Source organism: Cebus imitator, unplaced genomic scaffold (genome assembly GCF_001604975.1).
Source record: "Cebus imitator isolate Cc_AM_T3 unplaced genomic scaffold, Cebus_imitator-1.0 Scaffold7, whole genome shotgun sequence".
Lineage (NCBI taxonomy): Eukaryota > Metazoa > Chordata > Mammalia > Primates > Cebidae > Cebus > Cebus imitator.
Window position 1 is genome coordinate 7,195,502 of NW_016107322.1, and position 27,519 is coordinate 7,223,020.

General features: G+C 35.9%; 1 protein-coding gene and 1 long non-coding RNA gene across 3 annotated transcripts in view; one reads left to right on the forward strand and one right to left on the reverse strand.

Annotated features, from left to right (window-relative positions):
* The first annotated feature begins 1,594 nt into the window (after positions 1-1,594).
* Positions 1,595-27,519, forward strand: part of LOC108312071 (SAM domain-containing protein SAMSN-1) — a 118,023-nt gene continuing 92,098 nt past the window's right edge. Inside the window, exons 1-5 of one of the 2 annotated variants that reach the window (XM_017539831.2) lie at positions 1,595-1,632; positions 4,146-4,232; positions 10,336-10,412; positions 18,051-18,116; positions 27,074-27,200. In XM_017539831.2, the coding sequence (XP_017395320.2) occupies positions 1,611-1,632; positions 4,146-4,232; positions 10,336-10,412; positions 18,051-18,116; positions 27,074-27,200 (379 nt within the window). In that variant the 5' untranslated portion in view covers positions 1,595-1,610. The remainder of the gene's footprint in view (positions 1,633-4,145; positions 4,233-10,335; positions 10,413-18,050; positions 18,117-27,073; positions 27,201-27,519) is intronic. The other variant, XM_017539816.2, reaches the window with a different exon arrangement.
* The window catches only part of LOC108312113, a 199,390-nt gene continuing 195,074 nt past the window's right edge, over positions 23,204-27,519 (reverse strand). The window contains exon 4 of the long non-coding RNA XR_001828487.2: positions 23,204-23,541. This is a non-coding gene — a long non-coding RNA (uncharacterized LOC108312113). The remainder of the gene's footprint in view (positions 23,542-27,519) is intronic.

A 27,519-nucleotide genomic window follows, 5' to 3' on the forward strand; every position in this document is an offset into this window, starting at 1 on the left:
ATCACCGCAACCTCCGCCTCCTGGGTTCAGGCAATTCTCCTGCCTCAGCCTCCTGAGTAGCTGGGATTACAGGCACGCGCCACCATGCCCAGCTGATTTTTTGTGTTTTTAGTAGAGACGGGGTTTCACTACGTTGACCAGGATGGTCTCGATCTCTTGACCTCGTGATCCACCCGCCTCGGCCTCCCAAAGTGCTGGGATTACAGGCGTGAGCCACCGCGCCCGGCCCCCACTGTTTTTCTTAATCAAGCATATGCCAGACACATAATATCAAGCTTAAGTGTATATTGTTAGAAAATAGGAACTATTTTTTGAACGGCATAATCACAATACCACTGCTGCACTAGAACAAAATAAGACAAACGACATTATATTGCCAAATATACAGCCAATATTAATGTATTTCTGACAGGCTCAAATGCTCAAATGCTTTTGCAGTGTTGGTTTATTTAAATCAGTATCCAAAAAGCTCAGTTGGATCCTGTTCCTGTCTCTTAATTTATGTCTTTTCATTTATTTGTTGAAGACACTGGAGTCTGTGTCCTGAAGAATTTCCCAGATTTTTGAATTTTGCTGATTGAATCCTTGTGTTTTTTTTAAGTATGTTCTTCTCTACTCTATGTTTCCTGTAAACCTTTAGTTAAATGTCCAAATATGGTAAGATTCAAACATATATAAAGTGTGAAAAGTTTTAAATATATACATACATATTTAAAAGTTGGTCTTCAATGACTGCATACTTTCTGTTTTGTTATATTGTAAACTATATGTTTAGTCTCATTGCTATTCACCTACTTCACTTTACTATATTATAAATAGCTTTATTTGTTTGGAATGCTTGCTATATGCCAAGAGATGTCCTAAGCATTTTGCATTAGAAAAATTAAAAAGAAAATAATTAAGAAAAAGGAAACCTTATCATGTCTGTTTTTGCTTACGATTATGAGCTTAAATAAAAGTGTAACCTTGGTTTTGATTTAATGACAATAAAGAATATCAATAGTAGAAAACACTTAAGCTATGACAATTTAATTATGAGATATGTGTATTCACCCACACACATGAATTGATTAGCATGGTCATATTTTTATGACAGTGATATTGCTCAGTGGGTTTGGATGGTGTCAAGTTGATCCATTTGGCATAAAGTTGCCCATCAGCCTTTCAATTAGGCTTTATCAATAATTGGTGATTATTTTCCATATCCGTTATTTTATTAGATGTTTCACAATAGTTATATTTAATTTACTTCATTCTTTCTGTATTTATTAACATGATTTTTTGGAAAAGCACTTTCCCCCCAGTAACTATTTGGTTATCCTGAGATACTTTAATGTAAAATGACTTACCTATTTTTTCGGGTTTTATGAATATTAGTTTCTCCATATTGCATAGAAATTTACAGACCCAAATTATAATTGTATTTACTGTAATTTGCCACCTAGGGTTAGGAAAATTCAAGACTGTAGGTAACCTTACTTAGAGGTAGAATTTATTTCTGCTCCCAAAGGTGTTGCATACATTCTAATTTCTGTTTGATTAAAATGTTATTTATTAAATCTAGACTTAAATATTTGTTTTTTTTTTCTTCCAGGTTATTCCAGAGATTTATGTCTGAAAATAAAATATTTGGTTAGTGATTTCTAAGATTTCAAGTGTAAACGATGTATTCTGTCTCCCCAGAAGTTCTTTCTCCTGCTCCTGCCTAAAAGCAACAAAACCGATTGATGAAAGTCAAATTGAGTTGTTTTTGAATTATATAGAAGAAATTTTTTTTAAATGGCTACATTCTAACTTTAAATGCCTATGACAAAGAAATCATTGATTTGTTTGCAATAATTTCCTTTTGTTATAAAGAGAATAATCTTCTTTGGTACTTCATTGGTTGATCACCTTCCAGCTCTCCATGTTTAGCTTGGCTGCTCCGTGGTCAAGGTTACTTGTTAGAGATTATTTTTTCTGGGAGGAGGAGAAACAGAGTTTTGCTTTTGTTGCCTAGGCTGGAGTGCAGTGGTGCAATATCGGCTCACCCCAACCTCTGCCTCCCTGGTCAAGTGATTCTCCTGCCTTAGCTTCCGGAGTAGCTGGGATTACAGGCATGCGACACCATGCCCAGCTAATTTTGTATTTTTAGTAGAGATGGTGTTCTCCATGTTGGTCAGGCTGCTCTCAAACTCCCGACCTCAGGTGATCCAACGGCCCCAGCCTCCCAAAGTCCTGGGATTACAGTCATAAACTACCGTACCCAGCCGTAGAGGTCTTTTTAGATATGTGAATCTAGGAGTCAATAAAAAATTAGTAGAAAGTGGTTCTATTATAAAAGTCTCTTCTACAATATTCCACACACCAAATCTCCTCTTTAGTTCTGTGATAGCAAACATAGTAATAATACATGCAATCAGTTTGATTTGTATCTTAATTCTAAAGAAAAAAATCTATTTCTGTTCATTTCTTTTAGAAAATTAATGATCTCTTTTTACTTTACAGCATATAGGGAGTCAGTAATTATAAAACATTTACAGTGGTGAAACATCTAGATCATCCAGTCAAGTTGTTTTTTTTCATGTAGTGTGCTAAACTTGTGTGTACCCTGCTCCCTTTCCATTTTTCCAGCGGAGATTAGGAGTGGGGTGCTCATACCCATTTCCTTCTTTTTTAAAAAACAGTTTTCTGGTAGGATCTGAAAAGCTCATTCTGACCAAGGTGACACCCCTCAACAGGTACGATTTTGAAGGATATCTGCATTTCAATCAGGTTTCAATTCACCCAGCGGTAGCATCTATAGGCGCTGGGTCCTATCAGGGTCCTGCAGTCACTTCTTGTTAAATATTTTGAATATTGCACCCAATTTGAATAGTGCATAGTCTTAAATAAAACGAAGTAAGACAAAATTTTATTTTCCATCTAGATCCATTCTCAGTCTACTCTGCATATAATACAACAAATACTTCTAACACAATTCTTGATGATCAACTGCCTTTTCTATAATCAAAACAAATGAGCAAATAGTGACTTTAAAATCGATACAGCATGCTGAGTTTGTCTTCATGCTACACATTGGTTGCATTACTTAACACTTGTTTTATCAATGTATGATACAACATGTAGAATGATTGATTTTCGTTGGGATTTTAATGATTGATTTTAAAAGGGATTCCAATTCTTCATTTGGTGCAATTCATTTCTTCACATGTCCAGGTCCTACTTTAGATATTGGGAGGACAAAGTTGAGCAAATCATTTACCTTCTATTTAAGGATCTTATGAGTTTCTTCACAGCTCAATTTCTCTCTACACAATTAGTTTGTTAGAAATGGTCTGGGCATGGTGGCTTACACCTGTAATCCCAACACTTTGGGAGGCCCAGGTGGGTGAATCACCTGAGGTCGGGAGTTTGAGATTATCCTGGCCAACATGGTGAAACCCTGTCTCTACTAAAAATACAAAAAATTAGCTGGGTATGGTAGTGGGTGCCTGTAATCCTAGCTACTAGGGAGGCTGAGGCAGGAGAATTGCTTGAACCCAGGAGGCAGAGGTTTCGATAAGCCGAGAGCATGACTCCATCTCAAAAGGAAAAAAGATATAATGGGAAATATGGAGGGCAAGGATACTTTAACTTATGCATAAAAATAATTGATTATGACCCTGTCTCTACAAAAAAAATGGACCTATCATGGTGGCATATGCTTGTAGTTTCAGCTACTTGGGAGACTGAGGCAGGAGGATACCCACCACCCAAGAATTTGAGGCCACAGTGAGCTATGATCACACCACTGTACTCCAGCTTGGGCAACAGAGTAAGACCCTGTCTCAAAAAAGTGATAATAATAATTGGTTGTGAATTCAAAAAAACGACATCAAAGAATAACGCAATCATAAGCTATCAAGAGACACTAGAGTAACCACATTCTACCATATATGGTGAGGTGCCTATGTAGTTCATGGGAGTAAGTGGGTAGCCCACAGCGTACCTGCATTTGTCCACGAAGGACGAGGACGCCCTAGAATGGGCCACAGAGCTCTCTTAAGATATCACGTACCAATTTACAAACCCCCGTGCTGAACTGGTTTTGATTTCAAATGTCTTATACTTACTGGACAAATGTTACTATGAATTCTGCTAACCAATTCTCTGCTTCACTTTAGAAGGAAAAACTGTGAATGACAAAACCTGGCAGGAACTCAGCAAGCATAAGAATGATTCCCACATCAGAAGGCCCTGTCAGCTAAAAGGTAATTACTAAATTTAGTTCAGCTGACTTTGCATTTTCCCAAAGTAGTTTAAAGGGCAGGTAAGAAAAATTTACATCTTTCACCATGAAAATAAGCAGAACATTGTGATCTACTAAAAAGGGAAAACCAAATAAGACAGAATAGAATATTATTATAAACTATGAATACATACATGTATACATATGCATATATGTCCATACGTCACATAGACACATGTATAAAAAGGAAGTGGGATCTAGTTAAGTTGCCTGCTGAAGCAAAGAATCCATTGAAAAGAAAGTTGAAAGTTTTAATGCACAAAAGAATTTTAAAATATATTAAAAATTGGAACATGCAGAAACTCTCTAAAGATAACATCAACATGTTAATAGTTATGGTTAGATTTTCTTAAAAAAATTAAGAGAAATAACCTTGATTATGAATGTAAAATTAGGTCATGTTACAATTAAAAATTTTCTAGGAGAGCAAATGAGCAGTCAGATATAGAATAACATATTAATAATAAGTGATTTCATAATTAAAATTACTTTACTTTGGGAAGGCAAGTAATAAAACAGAAAGTCTTAAGGGTTTAGAAGGATGAAAACAGTATCAGAAGTCGATCTGCTTGGTATTCACCCCCACAGGTTACTGGAACAAGAAACATTTGATTACATTAACTACTGATGATTTAAGAGTCTAGAAATTTCACCTGGGGATGAAGAAGGGAATGGGAACCTTAGGAGTCTGCCTGGTGCCCTATTCTACTGTGGCTGGGTTGGTATCGAAGCTGCAAGACAAAGTCATTTTTAACTCTCCTGTGTCCTCTCCTCATGCAGAAGGAAGGAGTCTTTCCTGGGGCTGCAAGCTGTGCTGCTTGGGGTTGGAAAAGGGGTGATCCAAGCATTCCTTTGGCCACCCCTGCTGATGACTTACTAGATCATGTGCACCTCAATTCCACTGGCTTTGAGCACAGCACAGCGCCAGGACTTGCCCAGGAATTTCAGTCCCTGTGGCCTGGACTGCCTTTCAAGTTTACTTAGGACCTCAAAGTGCCTCAGTCTACTGTTGTGGGGCTAGTCAGAACTTGGGAGCTAGTCTATATGCTCCCCTGTGGTTGATGGCTGAATTCTGCCCTGTGTTGCTTTCCATTGTGAGAGACAGCACTGAGATCAATGCGAAGTCCCACAATAACTTTGGTTTTCCTCCCCAAGCACCAAGATTCTCTCTCTGCACCATGAGGCTGCTACCAGAGGTAGAGGAGGAGGGTGGAGTCAGCAATCCAAAACCCTTTCCTACTTTTATCAGTGCCTCTTTCATGGATATGATGTTAGACAAGGTACTGTGATCACTCACCTGGTTTTTGGATATTATGGAGGTGCTTTCTCGTGTGAATAGTGGTTCAAGTTGGTTATGTGAGAGGGATGATTACTGAAGGTTCTATTCAGCCACCTTGCTTCATTCACCTCCCTCTCTATCATGTTTGGATTGGACTCTGTCTTCACCACATGGATACCAGCTATATGCATGCACACCTTCAGTCAGTTAATCAAACATTCCGTTATCAGTTTCTCTATTCATCCATCAATCCATTTATCTATTAATTCCTCTATATGCACATGTTGCATTTTAGATTATTGTATGTTGATCTATGGCTAAAGAAGGTATAACTATGTTTAGACTATTTTAGATATAAATTTTTCCGTAAATTTCTTCAAGTATTCTATTTCCTAAAATTGCCTTTCTCTTAAGTATTTTTTGTTTTGTTTTGTTGTGTTGTGTTAAATTAGGAATAATGGGCAGGGAATTTTGTTATAGCTAAATTGACAAAGCAGCAAAGAATCTTGGCCTTAGGTCAGTTGCTTCTGAGGGCTTTGTCAGAGAAGGAAGAAAGAAAGCCCTTACAGAATTTGTCCCAGCTTTGGTATTTCTCAGGTTCTTGCATGACCATGTGTGTTCAGTGAGTACGTGTGCATGTGTGCGTGTCCAAGAGGTTCAGCCGACATTTCAGCAGTAGCAGTTGAGTCACAGGACATTTCCTAGTGATTAATGCCATGCTAGGAAGAATTGATGGCCTGAGACCAAGGCTGTCTGTAACATTATAAATTGAAGGGAGAAATTCAAGGCCACAAGTTGTAGGCTCAAATTTTATGGGTATAGTAGTTTCATTTGGAAAGCTCAGAGTATTTCTAAGTAATTAGTGACCTATGTATTAACCTAAAATATTTCTTTCTCATTTTAAACACTCCTTCTTAGCTGTTAATTGCATAATTACTTAGTAGTAGTTTACTGTGCCTGGGGATAGGCAGTCTGTGGAGTTCAGTGAGATAAAGATGCGAAAGTGCATCTTTGCTATCATCCACAGCACATGATTTTATTAGACACTAATGATGAAATTGTAAAGATAGCTTCAATAAAATAGAAGAAAATATATAGGGAAATAAACTGTAGGAGTGACATTAACTCCCAAGGAGTCTTAAAAATTCAAGGCCAAGAAAAGGCAATTTTCCTCAATTTCAAAATGATATTTCTACACGACACATTATATTAATAGCATTTCAGCCCAAAAGAGTATTGGGACCTGATGAAAAAATCCCATAGGCTATGTTTAGTTAGGATTTGTGTCTGGTGTATTAATCCATAGATCAACAACATGACTGTACTATATAGATTAAGACCAAATTTATCAGAATAAGTTGAGTTCCAGATGCATAATATTTTTAGTTTAGTCCATTTCCTTCTTCTAAGGAGATTTTTATCTAAGCCTACATCTGTTCTATTAAAAGAGACTACATCTGTGAAATAATGTAGAACAAATTGAGTGCTTAGGACTTTACTATTAAAAAATTGGCATGGTTTAGGTGTCAAGAGAAATCTGTAATTCAGGCTAATTGTTAATTTTTCAGCATTATAAATAGGAAGAATATTTATAATATTTATTTTAGCAAGTTAAAGTCAATTTTTAAAATGTTTAAATTTATTTTGGCTTTGTTTATAAAAAAGAATTGAGAAGAACAAACTTTTGAATCTTGAATTGGAGTTTACCCAAGATTAACTTATGATTTAATTAAATATAACTTCAAGAACAGGGTTTTCATATTTAGACCAGAAAGTACAAAGAATAAAAATAAATCAACATTTAAAAAATAATAAAGAGGAAATAAAATATTTGGAGATTCAGAAATTTTACAATCAATCAGTGTAAGTGTGACAGACTATTCAACAAGAAAAATCTGGGGAAAAATGGCATATGTTAGTAAGGGAAGTGAGGGACCAGAGAAAGTCGGAAAACAGTGTTAGCAATAAGAGAAACATTAACTTCACCTATACTGCTGCAATGTTAATTTAAAAATAAATCTTCTTGACTGGGTGCGGTGGCTTACGCCTGTAATCCCAGCACTTTGGGAGTCTGAGGCAGGCAGATCATGAGGTCAGGAGTTCGACTTTAACATGGCCAACATCGTAAAACGTCGTCTCTACTAAAAATACAAAAATTAGCTAGGCGTGGTGGCAGGTTCCTGTAACCCCAGCTACTCTGGAGGCTGAGTCAGGAGAATTGCTTGAACCCCAGAGGCGGAGGTTGCGGTGAGCAGAGATCACACTACTGCACTTCAGCCTGGGGGACAGAGCAAGACTCCATCTTGAAAAAAAAAAAAAAAAAAATCTTTGCATATGGCTTTGATGAGATTAATTGTAAAAGGAGAAACCTACTGAGAACAAAGAGGTGTTCTTAAGGCCTTGTACTCTAGTCCACCATTTGAATTACCATTGGTTTGAGACCTACTTTCTCTCTAGAATTCTAGTCAATCTTATTATTAGACCTGCCTCTTCATTGTAAGATATAAATATTTTGGCTTAATTTTTCAAGACCTTACTAATTACTATTTTTTCATTGGTCTGTTGTCAAGTAGCTTAATTTTAAGATGGCAAAAGATGGTATAAATTCAAAAATATGTTCACCGTTCTGGTTAATTTTCAGGGAACACACATTTAATTTTAGAAAAATGTGTTTTCCAAGAGCAGTTGATTTAACTCTGGCCAAATTGGGCTATGTGAGGAATGTCAGAGGGAAGTCCTACTTCACACCTCTCAACCTTTGCTGACAAGGTAGGAATAAACTCCCTGAGGAAAGGATATCCACTGCATGGTGTGATGCTGCATATTTCCATGGATGGCTTTCTGAATTCAATAATGAGACTGCTTAGACTTCCAGTGTTTAGCAAATGAATCTTAGGATCCTTCAATTATTAAAAGGAGTTTTTACTAGGATTATCGTTGCCTGTTTGACAATTAATATAGCCAGAAGCATCAATGTTAGAATAACCTAAAAATTGATGGCTGGGCACAGTGGTCTCACCTGTAATCCTAGCACTTTGGGAGGCCAAGGCAGGCGGATCATGAGATCAATTGATAAAGACCATCCTGCCCAACACGGTGAGACCCTGTCTCTACCAAAAATAAAAAAATTAGCTGGGTGTGGTGGCATGTGCCTGTAGATATTTATATTTACAATATTGATCTAAAGGTTTATGCCTCAATTCTTCCACCTGGTACTCAGGGCCTATTAAAAGTTGGTCTCAGCACCTATCCAGCCCTCTTACTCTATATCCAGAACTGCTCTCTGGCCTCACCAGCCTCAATCTCTACACTTAATTAAACATGTTCCACTTCTGCTGCACGACAGGCCAGTGTTCATGGCATCACTGCTATATTTATATCTTTTCCTTTTCTTCCACCTTTTTAAACTATCTCCATTCTTTAAGCTTCCATTCTGGCCCTGTTTCTTCCACAAGTTCTCTGAGTCATGGCGATCTCTCCCCACAGTATGGTATATGAATCACTCGTTTTTCTGCTTTGTGTTGTTATGTGAGTGCATCACACATATTCGTATCTTGTTTCCTCAGCTTGATTCAAAATTCTACAACACAGGAGGCCACTTTACTGTTCTTTTTCTATACTCAGAAGAACGCCGATAGAAGGAGTTATCCAAAATTCCTGTAAAAAGGTGATTAAAAGAGACAAGATGGAAAGGAATAAAAGAAGGGAGGCAATAGTTGTTTTCGTCAAGACAGAAAATAAAAACCAAGCTGCTAAAGCTCCGCTTCTAGCGGCCTGACCCTGTGACATAAATTCTTGATTCAAAGAACCAGATTGCAAAATCAGCTCATTTTAAAATTTAGGTACTTTCTGGAATCCTGTTGTATGGCTACTCTCATTTTAAATATTAAGTTATTGCTGCAAATAACTTTGAGATTGTGCTGTGAATTTAACATATCTTTGAACTATAGCTATGATGGAGATCTGGAGAAAAATCTGCGCCTATTTTTTTACTATACATGGAAGATAGGACTTGCCTGTCCCTGCTTCCCTTCAGAATATGAGAATGAAGAATAGTGGAAAACTGAAGCAATGGTTGCAAATAAACAGGAGTGAAAGTGAAAGGAAAACTCACTGGCCTGGTGACCAGGTGATGTGTGGGTTGCACTCCCCTCATCTGTAAAATAAGAGGCTTAGATTAAGCAATCCATAAAGTCTTGTCCCCTTTTAACATACCATATATTTCAGACTTAAATAAATGAAGCTCCCTTTTACAGGAGCTCAAAGGGAAGTGCTGCTACTTTTGAAAAGGTTTCATTTAGCTGCAAGCAAATGGATGCTACATTGCAAAGCTTTTACTAAAGCATGCATAGAACAATTTGGACATAAATAATTCATGCTGAGAAGACCTAAGCTAATGAAGCTCAAAATGCCAGGGGTGGAAAGCTTAGTTTAATAGAAACAGGTGAGGTGCTAACTGCATAGAATCACAGCATTTTGGAGTTAGAAGTGGCTTTTGTTGCTAGTGCACAATCCTATTATTACCAAGAAATAAAGGGAGTCACAGTTAATTTCTGTTGCTTCCTCAGAAACACAGCTGGTCAGGGGCATCCCTATTTTGTTAAATTTCTATTTTTATCTTGATCTGTTTGTTGTAAAAATAGCATATATTTAAGAAAAAAATTTTCGACCTAGCCAATGTAATGCCTTACAGACTAAATAAAAACATGAGTGTTAAATTGTACCTAAACTTCCTAAATCCTATAATTTCTGATAATCTGTATATAACAATTATCTCTTTTCTTAGATCTAAATGAAGATGATTTTCTAAGTAGCAACATGAATACTCTTCAAGGAAAAATGCTACAGGGAACTTCCTGTCAGGTAATGTGAATAATCAGCATTTGCATGTTTTGTGAAAATCATCTTGTTACTTAGCTCTGTAATATGTTAGAAATAGTATACAATATCTAGACAGCCTTATAGCTATTTTGTATTTAGTTATTATAGGTTGTTTTATAATTGGTATGCTTATGTCCCTGTGAATTGAAATACAGATAAAAAAATCAAATGATGTAAGATAATAAACTATTTTGATTTTGCAAAACATCATGCTGTATAGCCTTTTGATAAGTAACTCTGGGAATATTAAATTAATATACTGCAATGTTCTCTCTCAAGACCTATACTAAGCACTTATATAAAATCATATACTGTAGGTCCTGACCAATCCCTCTAAAAATTGCATTAATTGGCCCAGGAGTTTAGGCAATTAAAAATGTCTGAATGTTTGGCCTCCCTGATAATAATAACATAATATTAATCAATAGCTAAATACTTGCCTTCACCCTGTAACAAAAAAGGGCATATATGAGTTAACAAGGCGAATTCAGGCATCAGACTTACTTTTGATATTTTTTCTGACAGCCATGAAGTTCTCTTTAATCATTCTGATAGTTTTATTAGAAAATTTAGAACTGACCTTCCTTGGTGCAGTAGATAGAAGGTATGTAACATATGAATTGTAAAGTGCTGATTTGGTGAGGAAAGGGAGCTCACATTCCTAAATCCAGCCTGATTCCTGAGGTTGTTGGAGGCTCTCCAATGATTTAGATGGTAGATCATGATTTTGATCCACTACAGTTTCTGCTGGCTGCTCTGATGCTACCAGAATGATAGACCTATGCTACAAGACATGCTAACACATTGCCTGAGCACTGTCTCCCAGTGATTTCTCCCTCAGTGCATGGATGAGAGCTCTGAAATCAGACAGAGTTCAGTCCGAATCTCCCTTTGACTGTCAGTAGCTATGTGGCATTGTGCAATTTACTTAGACTCTCTCTGCTTCTATTATCATCTGATTTTTTTATCATGTGTATAAAAAAATCTCGGTACTTTCCTGAGGATTCAGTGAAACATGCCATGAATACAGTACAGTTCTGTGTCTGCTAGTTAAAACATACTTTTAAAAATTCATGGGTTGTCATTGCTCCTCTTTTCTCTTCTTCCCCTCACCCTCTTTCTCCCCTTACTCTTTGCAAGGGCTTAATGACACTTGTACAAGCACAGCTGGAAGATTCTCTCTGAAACACACAGTCTCGTTTTCCTAAATTCAGATGAGACCTCAGATATAATATCTAAGTGAATCATTGTCTGATAGCCAGGAGAAAAATAAGAGCTGGTTTACTGGAAGAGCTCTCTAGACACGCCTTATGCCAAGAGAAATCCCTCTGTAGGTTTTTAGTAGAAAAATAGACCAGTCTCTTGGAAAGAAGGAAGTAACATAGGAAGTTCTTAGAAGAAATGGTTAAAGATAAATCTTTACCCTAACTGCAATGCTCCTAGTGGTTAAATTTGGCTAAGAAATGGTGCTTCCAGAATGGTAAGCATTCCATTGTGCCATGTACTCTATCACTAAAGATTGAAAGAATTCATACGTAGTGACAGGCAAGCAGGAGCCATCTAATCTAGAAATCCTCATTTGGGAGTAGGCACTGGTCTTATCTAAATTTTATAATATATTCACAATAGACATTCAATTGAATTTAGCTAAGACACACTTATCTTTATGACCGAATAGTTTAACAAGGAGTATTATGCAAAATGTTAATTTATTAACTTCTTGTGACTAAGGAGAAGTGGATGCAATTTATCTGTTGAAAGGCGGGAAAGGGAGGGAGCTATTCATTTGGTGAGGGCCTTGGGCTGCTTCCACTCATGGTTGAAGGTGAAGGGGGCCAGCGATTTCATGGCAAAAGAGGAAGCAAGGCAGTGGGAGGTGCATGCCAAGCTCTTTGAAACCGCTGGCCCACGTAGGAACTAATAGAGTGAAAACTCACCATTTAGGGAGAACATTAATCTTTAAAGGGATCCAGCCCCATAACCCAAACACCTGCCATTAGGCCTCCTGTATTAGTCCACTCTCACACTGCTATGAAAAAATACCTGAGACTGGGTAATTTATAAAGAAAAGAGGTTTAATTGACTCACAGTTCTGCATGGCTAGGGAGGCCTCAGGAGACTTAGAACCCATGGCAGAGGGCAAAGGAGAAGCAGGCACCTTCTTTACGGGGTGGCAGTATGAAGTGAGCGTGAGCAGGAGAAATGCCAGAGGCTTATAAAACCATCAGATCTCATGAGACTCACTCACTATCATGAGAGCAGCATGGGGAAGCTGCCTCCATGATCCAGGTGCCTCCACCTGATCCTGCCTGCGACATGTGGGAATTATGGGAATTACAATTCAAGATGATATTTTGTGTGAGGACACAACCAAACCATATCACCCCAACTCCAATATTGAGGGTCAAATTTCAACATGAAGGTTGGAGACAACAATGTCCAATTACAGCCATGAATACTTGTTCACAGATGTGATGTCTTATGGTTTTCACTTTATAAACTCAAACTTGGCTTAGGTATGGTCTTGAAAGGCAACAGCCTTCCGGAAAAAGTGAAGTTGATTTTTGTTCCCTATTGTGGAGATGATACACATTCATTGTAGAGCTTCTTAAAACTATGTAAAAATAGAAAGAGTTAAAATAATGAATAGTATCTTAGTGTAAATATATTTCTATGGTTATTTCCTGAAAATTAGTAACATGGGATAAAGTTTGTAGAATGTAAAACATTTTATAGTTATAATTATCATATGACTATGCCTACAAAATATATTTCAGACACTACGAATGATCAGAATTAAATGTCTAATTCCCAGTCAGAAAGTACTTAAGCAAACATGTTTCCTTCGTGTTCTTAAAATGGAAGAGAAGATCTCAGGTATGGAAGAAGTTACAAAGAATCAGGTGGCAGGAGCAAGAGAAGTTCATGGAACGCTTTCTCCTGAACCCACTTTGCCCCATGTATATTTCTGCATACTTGGCCCAGGATAAACTTGCTGGAGAGCCAGACTTGTGGAAGAAGTGCTGATGGGTAGTGTTTGAAGGAAAGCAGTCTGCTTAGTACTGTGATCATTACATCAGCCATAAAGAACATCTTGGGAAAACCTGACTCCCAGCATTTATTTTTGCATTCTTGTTCTTGTTTGTTCTTCTCTGGCAGCATTCAGTTGATGGCTCAAACCTTTTGTAGCATATTAAAACGGGTATAAAATATGCAGTAATACAGACTTTGGGCTAATATATTTTCAAAAGTGTTGCATGCCTCATTTCTCACGTAAATTCTTAGGTTGCATTCAGCCTTCAGAGTATCATTCATATTCATGATAGAAAAGAGAGATAACATTTATTACCTTCGGTGCTGGTGATATTAAGCACTGTCAAGCACCTCTACCCAGGACTGAATTAAAACATTTGCTTTCTGAGCTCCTTAAGTGAGAAAAAATGTTGCTAATTGAATTAATTAATAAAAAATACATCTGTATCTATGTATAGACATATACATAACAACCCCACAACCTTGAGGTTCCCTTCTATGGCAGCTATTAAAGTATTAAGAGTTAAATCATTCCACACCAATCAATTTCTTTCTTGATGTCCTTCACTATGGAGACTGCAAGGTTCATCATTTGAATTCTCGGCCTCCCGGTAGTTAGGGGTGGCCATGGAATCCAGTTGTGGCCAATGAAATATAGTTAGACATTCCTGAGGAGGACTTTCTTTTCTGGAAAAAAAAAAAGCAGAGTCTCATGAAGATAAAACTTTGTCTTTTTCCCTCTTTTCTGCCTGGAGCTGGATGTGATACCTGGTAACTCAGCAGCTATCTTCCAGCCATGAGGCAAAGGCACACATGAAGGACGATGGAGCAGGCACATGCATAGAGCCTAATTCACTGAGGACATCCTTGAGAGGCTATAGCCAGGTTGGAAAGCCTATGTCTGCACTTCTATTTTACAGAGACATAAGCCCCATACTTGTTCAAGCCACTACTCTTGGTTTTTCTGTTCCTCAAAGCTGAATACATTCCTGATAACTTACTTTTAATATAGTCACTTTTGCTAATGCTAAACTCTGCTCTACATAAGCAATCAGACAACTATGTCCACAGAGTTAAACAGTGTCTAGACTCACCTCTTATTGTACAAACCAGATTAGCCTCCTTAGGTTCACATGTAGTGTAACCAGCATTTAGAGTTAGTCATTTAGTCCTTAGGATGAAAATTGGATTACTAACAAATAAAATATTGGCTACACACATCCCATTAGCTATATACAGACTTAAAACTATACCTAACATGGCATACCATTTTGGGGATATGTGTGTAGGCTGGACAAAATGACACCAATCTTTCATGAGCTTAACTGAGGTCACAACACTGGGTTGCTGGAGAAATAATCTAAGCTTATGCTGTGATTTATTAACAAGCAGCAGACATAGGTCTTTCATTAGATTTTATCAGACCGATTTGAGGCAGTTCTAAACAAAAGTGTGAACACAAACTAAAAGTTGGAAACAAAAAAAAAGAGTCCAAAGTGACAGATTGCTCAATAGTGCCTGCCAGTGTCAACCAAATGATAATCTTTATGTATGATGTCATATTATGACAAAATAGTGATATTATGTATTGATCAATATTTCTTATTTTAAGTACTTTCTTATCAATTATATGACTAACTCTTCTATTAGATCTCTATTGATGCATAACAAATTGCCTCCAAATTTAGGGGCCTGAAACAAACAAAATTATTTCACAGTTTCTGTGGGTCAGAAGTTGGGGAGTCTCTTAGAGAGACTCTAAGCTGGGCATTTCTAGCTTAGAGTGTCTCTTGCGATTATAATCAAGGTGTTATCTGAAGGCTTGACTGGGGCTGTAGGGTTTGTTTCTAACTTCCTCGCATGGCTGTAGACAGGTGACTTCAGTGTTTTTATGGGAGTAGACTACAGGGATAGGTCCTTTGCCATGTTGGTCTATCCATTAGGCTGAGTTTCTTCACAGAATGGCATTTGGATTCCCCAGAGTGAGTATCTAAGACACTGAACAAGAAGAGGCCACAATTCCTTTTAAGACCTAATTTCAGAGGTTAAACAACATTACTTCTATTTTATTCTATTTCCTAGAAGCAACTCACTACATCCATCTCACGCTAAGGGTGGGGGGCAGTATTATGATCCACCTTCTGAAGGCCTCTTCAGTGTGAAGGAATTTGTGAGTGTATTTTAAAAACATTAGAACTACCTAATACTATTTTGAGGTTATAGACAGAGAAGTTTTCTACTTCCAAAGACCAAGATTATAACTTATTTTGCAGGTAGAAATAATATAGGTCTGTGTTTTGTTATCTTGAGAAACAATTTAATCTCCTTTCTTTAACAGTAAAAGACTTTAAAGAGTGGCTTCAGTTGTTGTTAAAGAAACACAGGATATTAACATGGAATCCAAATCTTTTATTTCTGGTGAAATAAAATTAAGATCATATTGGATTTTCTCATTTCCTTATCCAAAGTTATACTGCATCTATGACAAGTGTACTTTCACTTTTAAAGAAAGGAAGAGAGTTTAAGCAACTCTACATTTTAACTTTTATTTAAAGATCAGGAAATGCCTGATTCTAACAAATGATTTGTAAGAATGAACTCTACATATGTATGGGTATTTTCCTTTTTGATCACCTAAAAGGTTTAGAGGACTTACTTGGTATTCCTTAGCATCATTCCCACTCATTTTTAAAAAGGAATTAGGCAACCCAGAAAGTGGCTAGTAAATGCATTCTTATACACGGTGTCAAGCCCTGGGTACTAGGTAGCATCCTTAAAATGTAACAAATCTGAACATGTGGGCCTAGTCTTTTAAGAACCCACAGGTTACACACAGTAGCAAAAATAAAACCCAGTCACTTAGTACTTGTTTCAGTCACTTCAGCTACTCTGTCAGTTTTTCTTTGGCTATATTTTGTGAGCTAGAACTCCAGAATTCTGCTGAGGTTTGGACTTTATGGAAACCAAACTTGCTTTAACTTTATATGAGTAAAAATTCTGACTTTAAACTGGTTGCTTAAACTCTCTGTGCTTCGATTTCCTTATGTGCAAAATAGTGATAAAACTTCTTGCGATTGTCATAAATATTAAATAAAGGAGCATATGTATACTACTCCCAGAAGATGTTTAATGAATATTCATATTTTCCTGTCTCTAAATTTCTCTTAACCTCATTGCAGACTCCCCTCAGGATGAAATTTGAAATCACCTTTGTCTTGGTTCTTTCAGGCAGCTGCAGCAAAATACCTTAAACTGGTTACTTTGTAAACAACAGAAATGTATTGCTCACAGCTCCAGAGGCTGAGATGTCCAAGAAAAGGCACCAACAGATTCAGTGTCTGCTTCAAAAAGGGGGCAAGGCAGCTCCCTTCAACCTCTTTTATAAGGGCTCTAATTCCTTGCCCTCATGACTTGGTTACTTCCCCAAATTCCCACCTCTTAATACTATCTGATATCGTTTGGATAAGTGTTCCTGCCCAAATCTCCTGTTGAATTGTGATTTGCAGTGTTGGAGGTGGGACCTGGTAGAAGGTAGTTAGATCATGGGATTATGAAAGTGCTCAGATCATGAGTGAGTTCTCATGAGATCTGGTTGTTCAAAAGTGTGTAGCACCTCCCCCTCCACTCATTTGCTCCTGCTCCTGCTGCTGACATGTAGGAATACCTGCTTCTCCTTTGCTTTCCACCATGACTGGAGACTTCATGAGGACTCCTCCAAAGCAGAAGTCACTATGTTTCTTGTACAGCCTGTAGAACTGTGTGCAAATTAAACTTCTTTTCTTTGTAAATTACCCAGTCTTAGGTATTTCCTTACAGCAATGTGAAAATGGACTAATACACTAACACACTGTGTATTACGTTCCAACATATGAATGTGGGGGCAACACAAATATTCAGACCACACCACTGTTTTATTACCTGTTACAGACTCCGTCAAATGCCCTTTGCTGCAATCTTGAAGTGCCCTCGGTAGAAATTGTTTGATACCAGGTATGTAAAGTTTTAAAAAGGTATAGAAGCTGACAGTAAGAAGCTTACACGGACAGATAGCAAATGTGATAAAAGATATCCCACACTATGACTCGAGATATTACCCAACCCCAAATGTATATTTGATTTAAGTTTAAACTCAATCAGAGTTTCTAAAATGGATGCTCGTTATGTACCTAATAATGTAGAGTACTAAGGGATTACAGTGGGCTGCTTCATAAAATATTCGGATCCTCTCTTTCCACCAACCCTTCTAGATGTGGGATGATGGATTGGGAGTGCACTATGTGAGGGCTGAGGAGTAAATCTAATACATACAGACACACATACATATCACACAGACACATATATGGATATATAATGTGTGTATACTATATATACATATGCATACATCTTTCATATTTGTCTTTATATGTATGTATATACAGATGAAATCACTAGTGAAATTAATCAGTATGCTTTGATAACAAGAAAATTATCTCTAATTAAGACAATGAATCCTTTCCCAGTTAGCTTGGCAGCTTTGTGAGTTTTTTGGTTTTGTTTTTTAAAGAATGTTAACATGAGTTGTCTCTTTTTCCTTTTCTAATTTCTAAGGTTACCTCTGAATGTTGGAGTCCATTTCACTATCAAGGACATGTTGAGCCTACTCTTGATGAAATGGTGAGACATTTCTCCCCAGATATAACTATTTAAGTGGATTTTCCATCTCTTTTCCAATCATTTTAATGCCATAAGCACTGTTTTCTATAGTTCTTTATTACATTTGTTTTTAGCTGCCACATGGAAGTGTTTCTAAATAATATAAAAAGAGGTTTGTCCTTATTGAGTAGTGGTTTTCTGATATAAAAGGAGCATAAAGCATTTCCTTCAAAGAAGGATAGGTTATATAAAAAATTTTCTCTAAAATGTAGCATTTTTTCCTGAGATAGGAAAAAATGTATAATGTTAAAAAGCATATCTCCTGATTTGGGGAGAAATCGGTGCTGTTTCACGTTTCTGGGAGAAGTGTACATCATTGTAGCATTACTAAAAAAGAGAACTTGGAAACAGCATGAGTGTGAGACAACAGGAATCAATTAATTAATTGGATTATGGTCCATAGAATGAAATATAATAAAACCTTTTTTAAAAAAGTATCTCTCTGTGCCAGCTCCCCCTTATGATATTAAAATCACATCAACTACCTTCCTCTCCTTGTTGAGATATTGCTAAACAGAGGTTTGTAGAAAGGACATGTTTTAGAAGGTCTGGCAAATTTCCAAGGTATTCACATACATGGACAGGTATTGTAGCATTATAGATATGAATCAACTGTAATTACTATTTGTAGTTCTTATTCTAGATGATTTGGTAACACTATACGGTAACGTATGCAACTTATTTGACTATTGCTTCCCAAAATGTAATAGTAATTTTGTGACAAATAACTACTTTTGGTAAATCACATTTCTTTATGTAGGTATGAATACAAAAGTTTTAATATCTTTATTTATAGCTCTCTCTTCCCCATTATTATTAACATGCTATTAACATCTAAGTTTTTATAACAGTTTCTTTTCAACTATAGTTTTTTTTTTTTTTTTTTGGTCTAAGAGACATCTAAATTGTTCTAGGTAGGAGGAAGAGGTGACCATTAGGTACTATTTAAATATTACTTCTGTTTCCTAAAACAAATTATTGAGCTTTGCCCTTGCTATTTCCCATGCTGTCTGAATTTGTAATGACGAGTTAAATATCAAAGAACTGTAGGAAACAAACGAATGAATCTCAATAAATACTAAAAGGACTTTCAGATGAACATAAAGCTATACATTTGGGAGGACTAAGAAATGCCTAATCAGAAACAGAAGTAAGAGAACTGGATCGTGGGACCTGGATCTACCACCGACTGTACTCTTAGGCCACTCAATTCACATTTCTGCATCTCAGTTTCCTCATTTATAAAGTAAACTCTTGGACTAGAGAATATTTCTACAGACTCTGATAATCTATGATTAACAGTAGCTCATTCCCACTTTTTCATTGATATTTTCTTAAGGTTCAAGATTTTATGTAAAGCAACAAAAGGAGATGCTTATCTAGCCAAATGTCCCCAAGGATATTGGAGGAACAATGAATTCCTCTGATCCAATTCTAGAAGGGCTGAAGTGCAGAGAGGTGAAGTGGCTCACTCAAATTCACATGTCTAGTCACAAAGCAGATTTTCAAAGAAGAACCATCATTCGTCTACACATACGGGCAGGTTCTTACTCCAGGTTTGCTTGACATTTCTTGTGTATATTAAATTACAAATCCTAAATTTAATAGTTGTTTTTTTACTGTGTAATTTTCCATCCATAGCTCCTCTTCTTGCTAAGAATCCAATAGACACTAAATACAAGTTGATTAATTTGCATACTGGCTCTTACATTTCCTATTGTTCACATTTTTTGGCCAGCTAGGAGGTGTACCCAAAAAGAGAAATGCTCTTATGAGCAACTTTAGAAACTTCTTCAAAATTTCAGAGCAGAGGATATTACGCAGGAAGTAGGAAAGATGTGGCTTCTGTGGCCTTTTCCCTTATATCAACACAGCCCTCATTTGCAACTCTGGTTTGTGTAATCCTGGCAATTCCCACCTAGTTTGGCAGTGTCTTCACATTCAAAGACTGACCCTAAGCTGTATTATGTCAGTGAGCAAAGAGCAGACTTGGCTTCCCCTGCAGAAATGGAGAATTGGCCATGACATTGCCACTTAATTTTACTATGGAAAATTGGGCCTGTGTGGCTTCTGGAAGACTCCTTTCCTTTTTTACTGTGTTCTCAGAGGGCACATGATTATTCCAAGACCAGAATTATGCACCCCAAAATCTGCTTGAGAGGAAGGAGGAGCTAGAAGATTTTATTAGGACTTGAAAGGATTTTAGTGTTTATATAGTGGGATAAGACTATTACGTAAATGGCTTTGTTAGACATCCTAAATTATACCGCTAAGCTTCTTAAATATCTGCTAATCCTCTAGCCAAGCACATTTCCCCTCCCTGCTCTCACCTTATGCAATCTTTCTCTCCTGTAATAATCCTTGAATTTTATTTGTAATTCTTACATGACACACATCAACCTTTTTTTTCCAGATGTATTTTTGGCCAGCTGTTCAGTTTGAAAATATATATATTGACTATGCTGATTCTAGGAATTGCTATGTACAAAACAGTACTAGAACCCAAAGAGGTCACCTTCCAGTGAGGGGGATAGGAAGAGAAACATATGACTATTTTTCATAGTACTCACATTAGGCAGTGTGCATCACAAGCAGACACAATGTTTCATTCTTCTTTCTATCTCCCATAGATTAGGTGCTCAGCAAATATGTGATAAATGAATAAGTCAAGGTGTTACAGGCCTTCTAGGAGAATATATTTGATTTCACTAGCTAATTTATTCAATTACTCATTCTATGACTTTTAAAATTTTGCCTAGCTTTATTTTAAGTGCTTATCTAATCTTAGTTTAAGTTCAGTTTCTAACACTGAAAAATAATATTTTTTAAAATTATAATTATATATGAATATCTAATGTCAACATGGCAGTTTTCCCACCAACTGTAATTATTTCTTCAATCAATATTTTATTTGCATAAAAATTATCTTTTTAATTAATTATAGTTCCAAGAAAGCAGTATAATAAACCTCTGAAGTGAAATGTATTTGTTTTCATGTGTTTGCATTGATCAATTCTAGTTCATAATCCCATTGGTTTTATTACTGTCCATTGAGTTTCTAAACGTTCATTGATCATTGTGACCTTACAAATTATCTTTTTAGAGTATGTTTAGGTGATGAATAGAGACTAGTCACTTTTATATAGGAGGGAATAAAGATACGGATTTAGGGGTTTAATAATTCAACATTTAAAACCTTTTCTTTGTTTTGTTTTTACCATGAAAGTAGCTCTCTCCTTCCAGTCTCTAGGCACCTTCCCTTTTAAGCGAATAAGAGCAAATTCTCTGTAGAAAAACTGAATACTTTTGTCCTTAGCAGGGACAGATTGAATTTTTGAAATCTGCCTTCTCAATGCATATTGTAGTTTATGGAATTTCTCGCCACATGTGGTGGCTCACACCTGTAATCGCAGCACTTTGGAAGGCTGAAGTAGGAGGTTAAGGCCAGGGGTTCAAGACCAGCCTGGCCAATATAACAAGACGTCATCTCTACAAAAATAAATAAATAAATAAAAATAATTCCAGGTATGATGGTGCATGCCTGTAGTCCCAGCACTTTGGGAGGCTGAGATAGAAGGATAGCTTGAGTTCAGGAGTTCAAGGCTACAGTGAGCTCTTATTGTACAATTACATACCAGCCTCCAGCCTGGAGGACAGAGCAAGACCAAGACCCGGTGTTTTAAAAAAACAAACAAAAAAATTTCTCCCAGTTATACTAATTACAGAACTAATACATCTTCATTGTAGAAAACTAAGAACTGTAGAGTATATAAAGAAAGAAAAAGACCGCATATAGTGGTGTTTATACTTTTAATACAAATTTACTATCTGATTTTTCATTTAATTTATGTGAGCATTAAAAAATTTCTAAGGCCTATGCATTGGCACAGTTTTAATAATGAAGCAAAGAGTCGTAAGACCAGGAAACTTAGAGAAAATTGTCAATGCAAAACATAGGAAACTACCTGAAGTTTCAGTTTCCATTACAGCTTTCTTTAAAAATAAACCAAAATATTAATTTTTGAAAATCCCCATTTCTCCTGTTGAAGAAATTATGTGAAATAGACATCAAATTACTAGGATTTGTCATCTGAATGCTTGTTAAAGATGGCACTAGAGAGGAAAATTTTTCTAAATCAGAAATTAAGAACAAAAGCAAGAACAAAGGGTTTTTTGTTTTGTTTTGTTTTTTATTTCATTCAAGTCTGACATGTTATTCAGCTTCCTTTTCATTAGTGGAGTAAAGAGAACATAATTCAGACAGATGGGCAATCTGGTTTTAGTTAGTCTATATAAGGCTAAATTTTCCTTCTGTAAAAGGAAGTGATAATAGTAGGAGAGATTTAAAAGATGTAAATGCCTTTCCAGCAAATACGTGTATGCATATACATACATACAAACACATATATTTATATATTTCCTTCTTAATTATTTATATTTAAGAGGATAGGCCTACCAATCTGAAAGTGCCTACCTGATACTTATTCTGTGTCTTGGAAAACCATATTTAACCTCCAAATAAATTCTCTGAATTTGATTGGTCTTAATTTGGCTGTCAGTACTAGATAACTAGTAACTATGCTGGCCTTTAAGGTCACTGTAAGAAAAAACATTGGCTTAAAAGTCAGAATACTTGATTCCCATCCCAACTCTATTATTAATAGATTATGTTTCCTTGAGTAAGCCACTTAACTTCTCTGGGTTTTCTCATTTTTTATATAGTCTGGTAGACTAGTTGTCTAATAATTTCCATCCCAGCTCATAAAATATGATTGTAGGACTAATCTGGTTCAATAATTCATTGATGCTATCTTCTAAAAATTATTCTCTAATCTTAATATAGAAGCGAAGTGTCAGAAAATGAGATATATTTAACCAAGCACTTCTAACAAAATTTTTATATTATTTAAGGAAGAGTGACCAAAATGAAATAAAAGATATTTACATTTATAGACAGAAATATATGAAATACACAGTATATACATCTTAAATATATACGTATGAAAAATTACACTTACACTCACATATAATTACCATTTTATTGGAAATGTACATCTTTCAAAGAAGACTGTAACTTAGAAAGACAAAAGTGAAAAGAAAACCATTTAGAGACTTGACAATAGTTTCAATGAAAGAAAATTAAACTAGATTGGTAACAGCGGAGATGGAGAAAAAGAAACATTTAAAATACATTTTGGTGATAGAATAGACCAAACTCTTCATTACAGAATGTGCACTGGGTGGATGAAGATGGCCTTCACTGAGTTGAAGAAGACTGTATGAACATCATATTTGGGGCACAGGTCTAGAGGTCAGTACTGATTGTGCTTAAAAATTGTTTTAAATACATAGTTGGATATGTGAGTCTGAAGCTCTGGAGAGAGGCCTAGAGAAAGAAAGAAATTAGGAGTCATTAGCATATAAGTGATGTTAAAAGTGGCGTGTGTGCATGAATGCACATGAGAAGAGAATGATGGTGATATCAGATGAAAGCTCGGGGTTAATCCTTAAGTAATTTCAAATTTAGTGTTAAGAAAAGGAAGGTGTCAGCATATAGGAGTTATAGAGGGAAGAGTCAAAAAAGGCAAAAGGAAAATCAGAGGAACATGGTGTCACAGAAGCCAAGAAAAGCGAGTGTTTCCAGAAGGTTGCTGTGGTCAAAATTGCTGAATATCATGTAGTAAAGGAGTTTTAGAATGGACCACAAGGACAATTTAAAGGAAAGCTGATAGGTGAGATACATTGAAAGGATGAGAAGTTAATAGAATTCAATTACAGGAAGCATAAATAGTTAACATTTTGAGACAAATGTCTAGGAAAAAGAATAGAAAAAGTGAATAAAAGATGGTGAAGTAACTATGAATGACACAGAGCACATTTGAATGCCGTTGGGAAGAGTCCATTGAAATGGAAAATCAAAATTCGGTAGATACAGAAGAACACAACTGTAAATCAAATTGTATCATCCTCTAATTAGATATTCCATATTCTTCAACCTGCTCTACAGAAGTTTCCTGGAAGGATCTCTGCTATTCTCTGGGCTCACCTCTTGATACTCTTCCTTTCTTTCTCTTCATGGTCACGTACTAAGCCTATGCCAGGAATTCCAGCTTTAGAACCTCTGAAAACTGTATTGTGTTGCAGGACTTCTCTACTCTCTGCTATTTGCCTGGCTGACATTTTCTCTTACTTAAGTCTCAGGCAAAATATTCTTTCTGGCCATCTGCTGAATTCTAAACCATCTATAAATCTTTACATATCTGATTCCTTCTCATCATTCAGGCCTCAGTTATAGTATCTTTAGTGAAGCTCCTCCTGATCAGTAAATGAATAAACCCCCCTTTTGCATTCTCACTCAATCACCCTGTTAATTATTAATATAACATTTCTTATGTCACTTTCTTATGTTTTATACTTGTTTATACGTTTATCATCTGTCACCTCCCTCTAGAATTAGACTTGATAAAAACAGTGGTCTCCTATTACTTCCTAAATGCCATATCCCCAGAATATGAAGCAGTGCATGGCATAGAGTAGCTGCTCAATAAAAGTTTATTGACTTGCTGAATGCTAGGTTTAATTTATGGGTCAATCTTCTTAGAACACATTTAGAATTTAAAAGCCATGTTACTATAAAGCTTAATCACATTCAGTACAAATATGTAGGTAACAGATAAGAGAATTGAGATAAATAGGGTTATTATTTGGAAAATATTTTAGAGGATTTCTTTTTAATATGTAGTTTTAATGATTCTATTTCTTTTATAATAATAATAATGCTAAATTTCATCCCTTGGATATATAGTACCTATTAAAAAGAGGAGATTGTCCAGAAGTACTTTGCTATTAGAAAGTAACATGTCTAGTATTAAAAATGTACTATGAATACTCCATTTGGTATATAAAATATATGTATATGTATAAAGTTAGGATTGTATTTACATTCAGTACATATTTATTAAGCCATGCACAATCCTAGGCACATAGGATTTTAAAAAATAAATAAAATGTAGTAGACTGATGTCTAGTAACTCAAAGTGAATAAAGATACAAAAATTAACAATATTGTGCTTTAAAAAGGCTATAATAGAGTATGAAAAAAATAATGAAAGGTCAGTTTGTTTTAAAACCTCCAGGCCATGAGATCTTACTTATCTGAATTCAGATACCTTCCAAATGCTTTACTTCCTCTTGGGGGAAATCATTTATAGAAAGTTCAGTTTCCCTGGTGTATAATACCTTTCCCACATTAAGTGAAAGTCTTTTTTCACAAAGGGAGAAGAGAAGGCAATTTTTGTTGCCAGTGTTTCAGTGGAGCAATTAAGCTTTGGCTGTAACAAGATGAAGTTGCCATAAGAAAAGAAGCACAGCAAAGAAAAAAAATCGTTGTGCCATGTCATCTTATGATTTCCGGAAGGGTCTAAAGAGTAGAAACTGGCTCTTCCACAGTTGTAAAGAGTCTATAAAACCAAGTAACTCAGCGCTAAAAGAAACACTGAGAAATAATACAAAATATAAACAGCAATAGAAATTCTGTTGAACAGAGCATGGCCTTTGGAAAGAGAGGGATAATTTTGCATATCTAAGAATATCTCATCACAGTCCTTTCTGAAAGATTAAAATGATTTCAATATTTTCTCATTTATTTAATGCGAAAAGGTATAGCTTGCTCTGACAAAAATGTCACATTTCCTACATAAGTGCTATTTTGCAGAGACAGAACATCAAGTTTATACTGGTTGTTCAAAGTCATTCTTAAAGACTAAAAATAACAGCTGAGTATAAAGATTAGAAATGTTACATGTCAGATATTCTTCACTCCCAAACATTTATTTGGGCTTATACTCTCTTTCAAAGGTTTGGAAAGCATTATTTATAAGTATGTCTCATTCAAACCTTAATGAGGAAGCACATATTCACCTTTTGAAAATTGCAGTGTCTTTGTAGATGTTGTTTGTCAGCTGTTCAATGGAAAGAATGAGACAAAAGCAGGTGGAGAAATATTTCTGAGTCCAGAATTTTCTAGATGAAGAGGTATTCCTATATGTATTACATCACACCTGTGAATTCAACAGAACACAATGATTTTATCAGTTCATATAAAACTTGGCACATAAAATGTTAATTTCGAAAGTATTTTGAAATCCTTAAGAGGAACTGTCCTTAAGATAATAAGTAAAGGCTGTAGAAATACTAATTCATCAACACTGAACTAGTGGAAAACATTCCTGAATCTTTTAAAGAAAACAGGAGTCATTAATGAAATGTTAATTATAATTTATCCATATTTTGTCATAATAAACAAGGGATTCTTATATATTAAAACATAATGTGGCATACTGTGGCTATTATTTGTGTCACTTTGTGCATATCTTTTAGAAAGCAAGAGGCTATTTTTTTAAAGTGTATTATTTGAAAATTTTTCATACTTGAAACAAATGCTGTTTGCCCACAAATTTCCAAAAAGAAAATGCAGACAACTTAAATTCTGCTTTATCTAATATTAGCAGTTAGACTTTGCATACTATCAGTCTGTTCCAATACTAGCAAATAGCAATGTTGAACCTCTTGTTCCATCTATATTACACTGCAAAGATCTTTCCACTATTTCACAGTGGGCAGGAGTGAGTCATTTATAGATATTTCTGAGTTCAATCCATTTTGCTGTATTTTGAGGTAAAAAAAAATAAAAATTGGTAAAACCACTCTGCTTTAGTATGACTGGCCAGTTGTAACATATTTTACAATTTTGAACCCAAAAAAGTGTGGTGTGCTTTCAAGTTATTGCTTAAATTGACTCAGGCTTCAGGTTTTAAGGTCACATTATTAACTTTTCCACATTTATGATCTCAACATATTTTATATTTCATCTTTTGTGAAGAATAATTTGTCTTTACCTTGAGCTGTGTTTGTGCTAGGCCATAAAATCGGGCGGTGACCGAGTGGAATCAATGGGGACACTAAAGCGACTGCAGAGACTGGTTTGGACCAAGAAAGCCAGAGTGCAGAGTCTGGATGAGGTGAAACCGACATTAATAAACCTCCGTAAGTAAAAGCTCAATAAGCTGTTAAAATTCCTTTGAGGGAGAACTAAAGAAGCATATATTAATGGAGCCCATTTTGATAGGGTCTTAAGATAATCATTAAACATCGAGTATTTCTTTATTGCCAAGTTATTTTGAAACAGACATCCCCATCTAGTCCTGAATTTTACCCCACATTTATGTCACACCCCATTTCTCCTTCCCTTTGAGACAGGGCTCAGAGACAGAGTGAGAGAAGGCAATGGAGGAAGCTCAGCAGTGTCTACTGTTCCCATTCCTTAGCCACAGAAAACAATATAATTGAATTTTGATGTAAACCT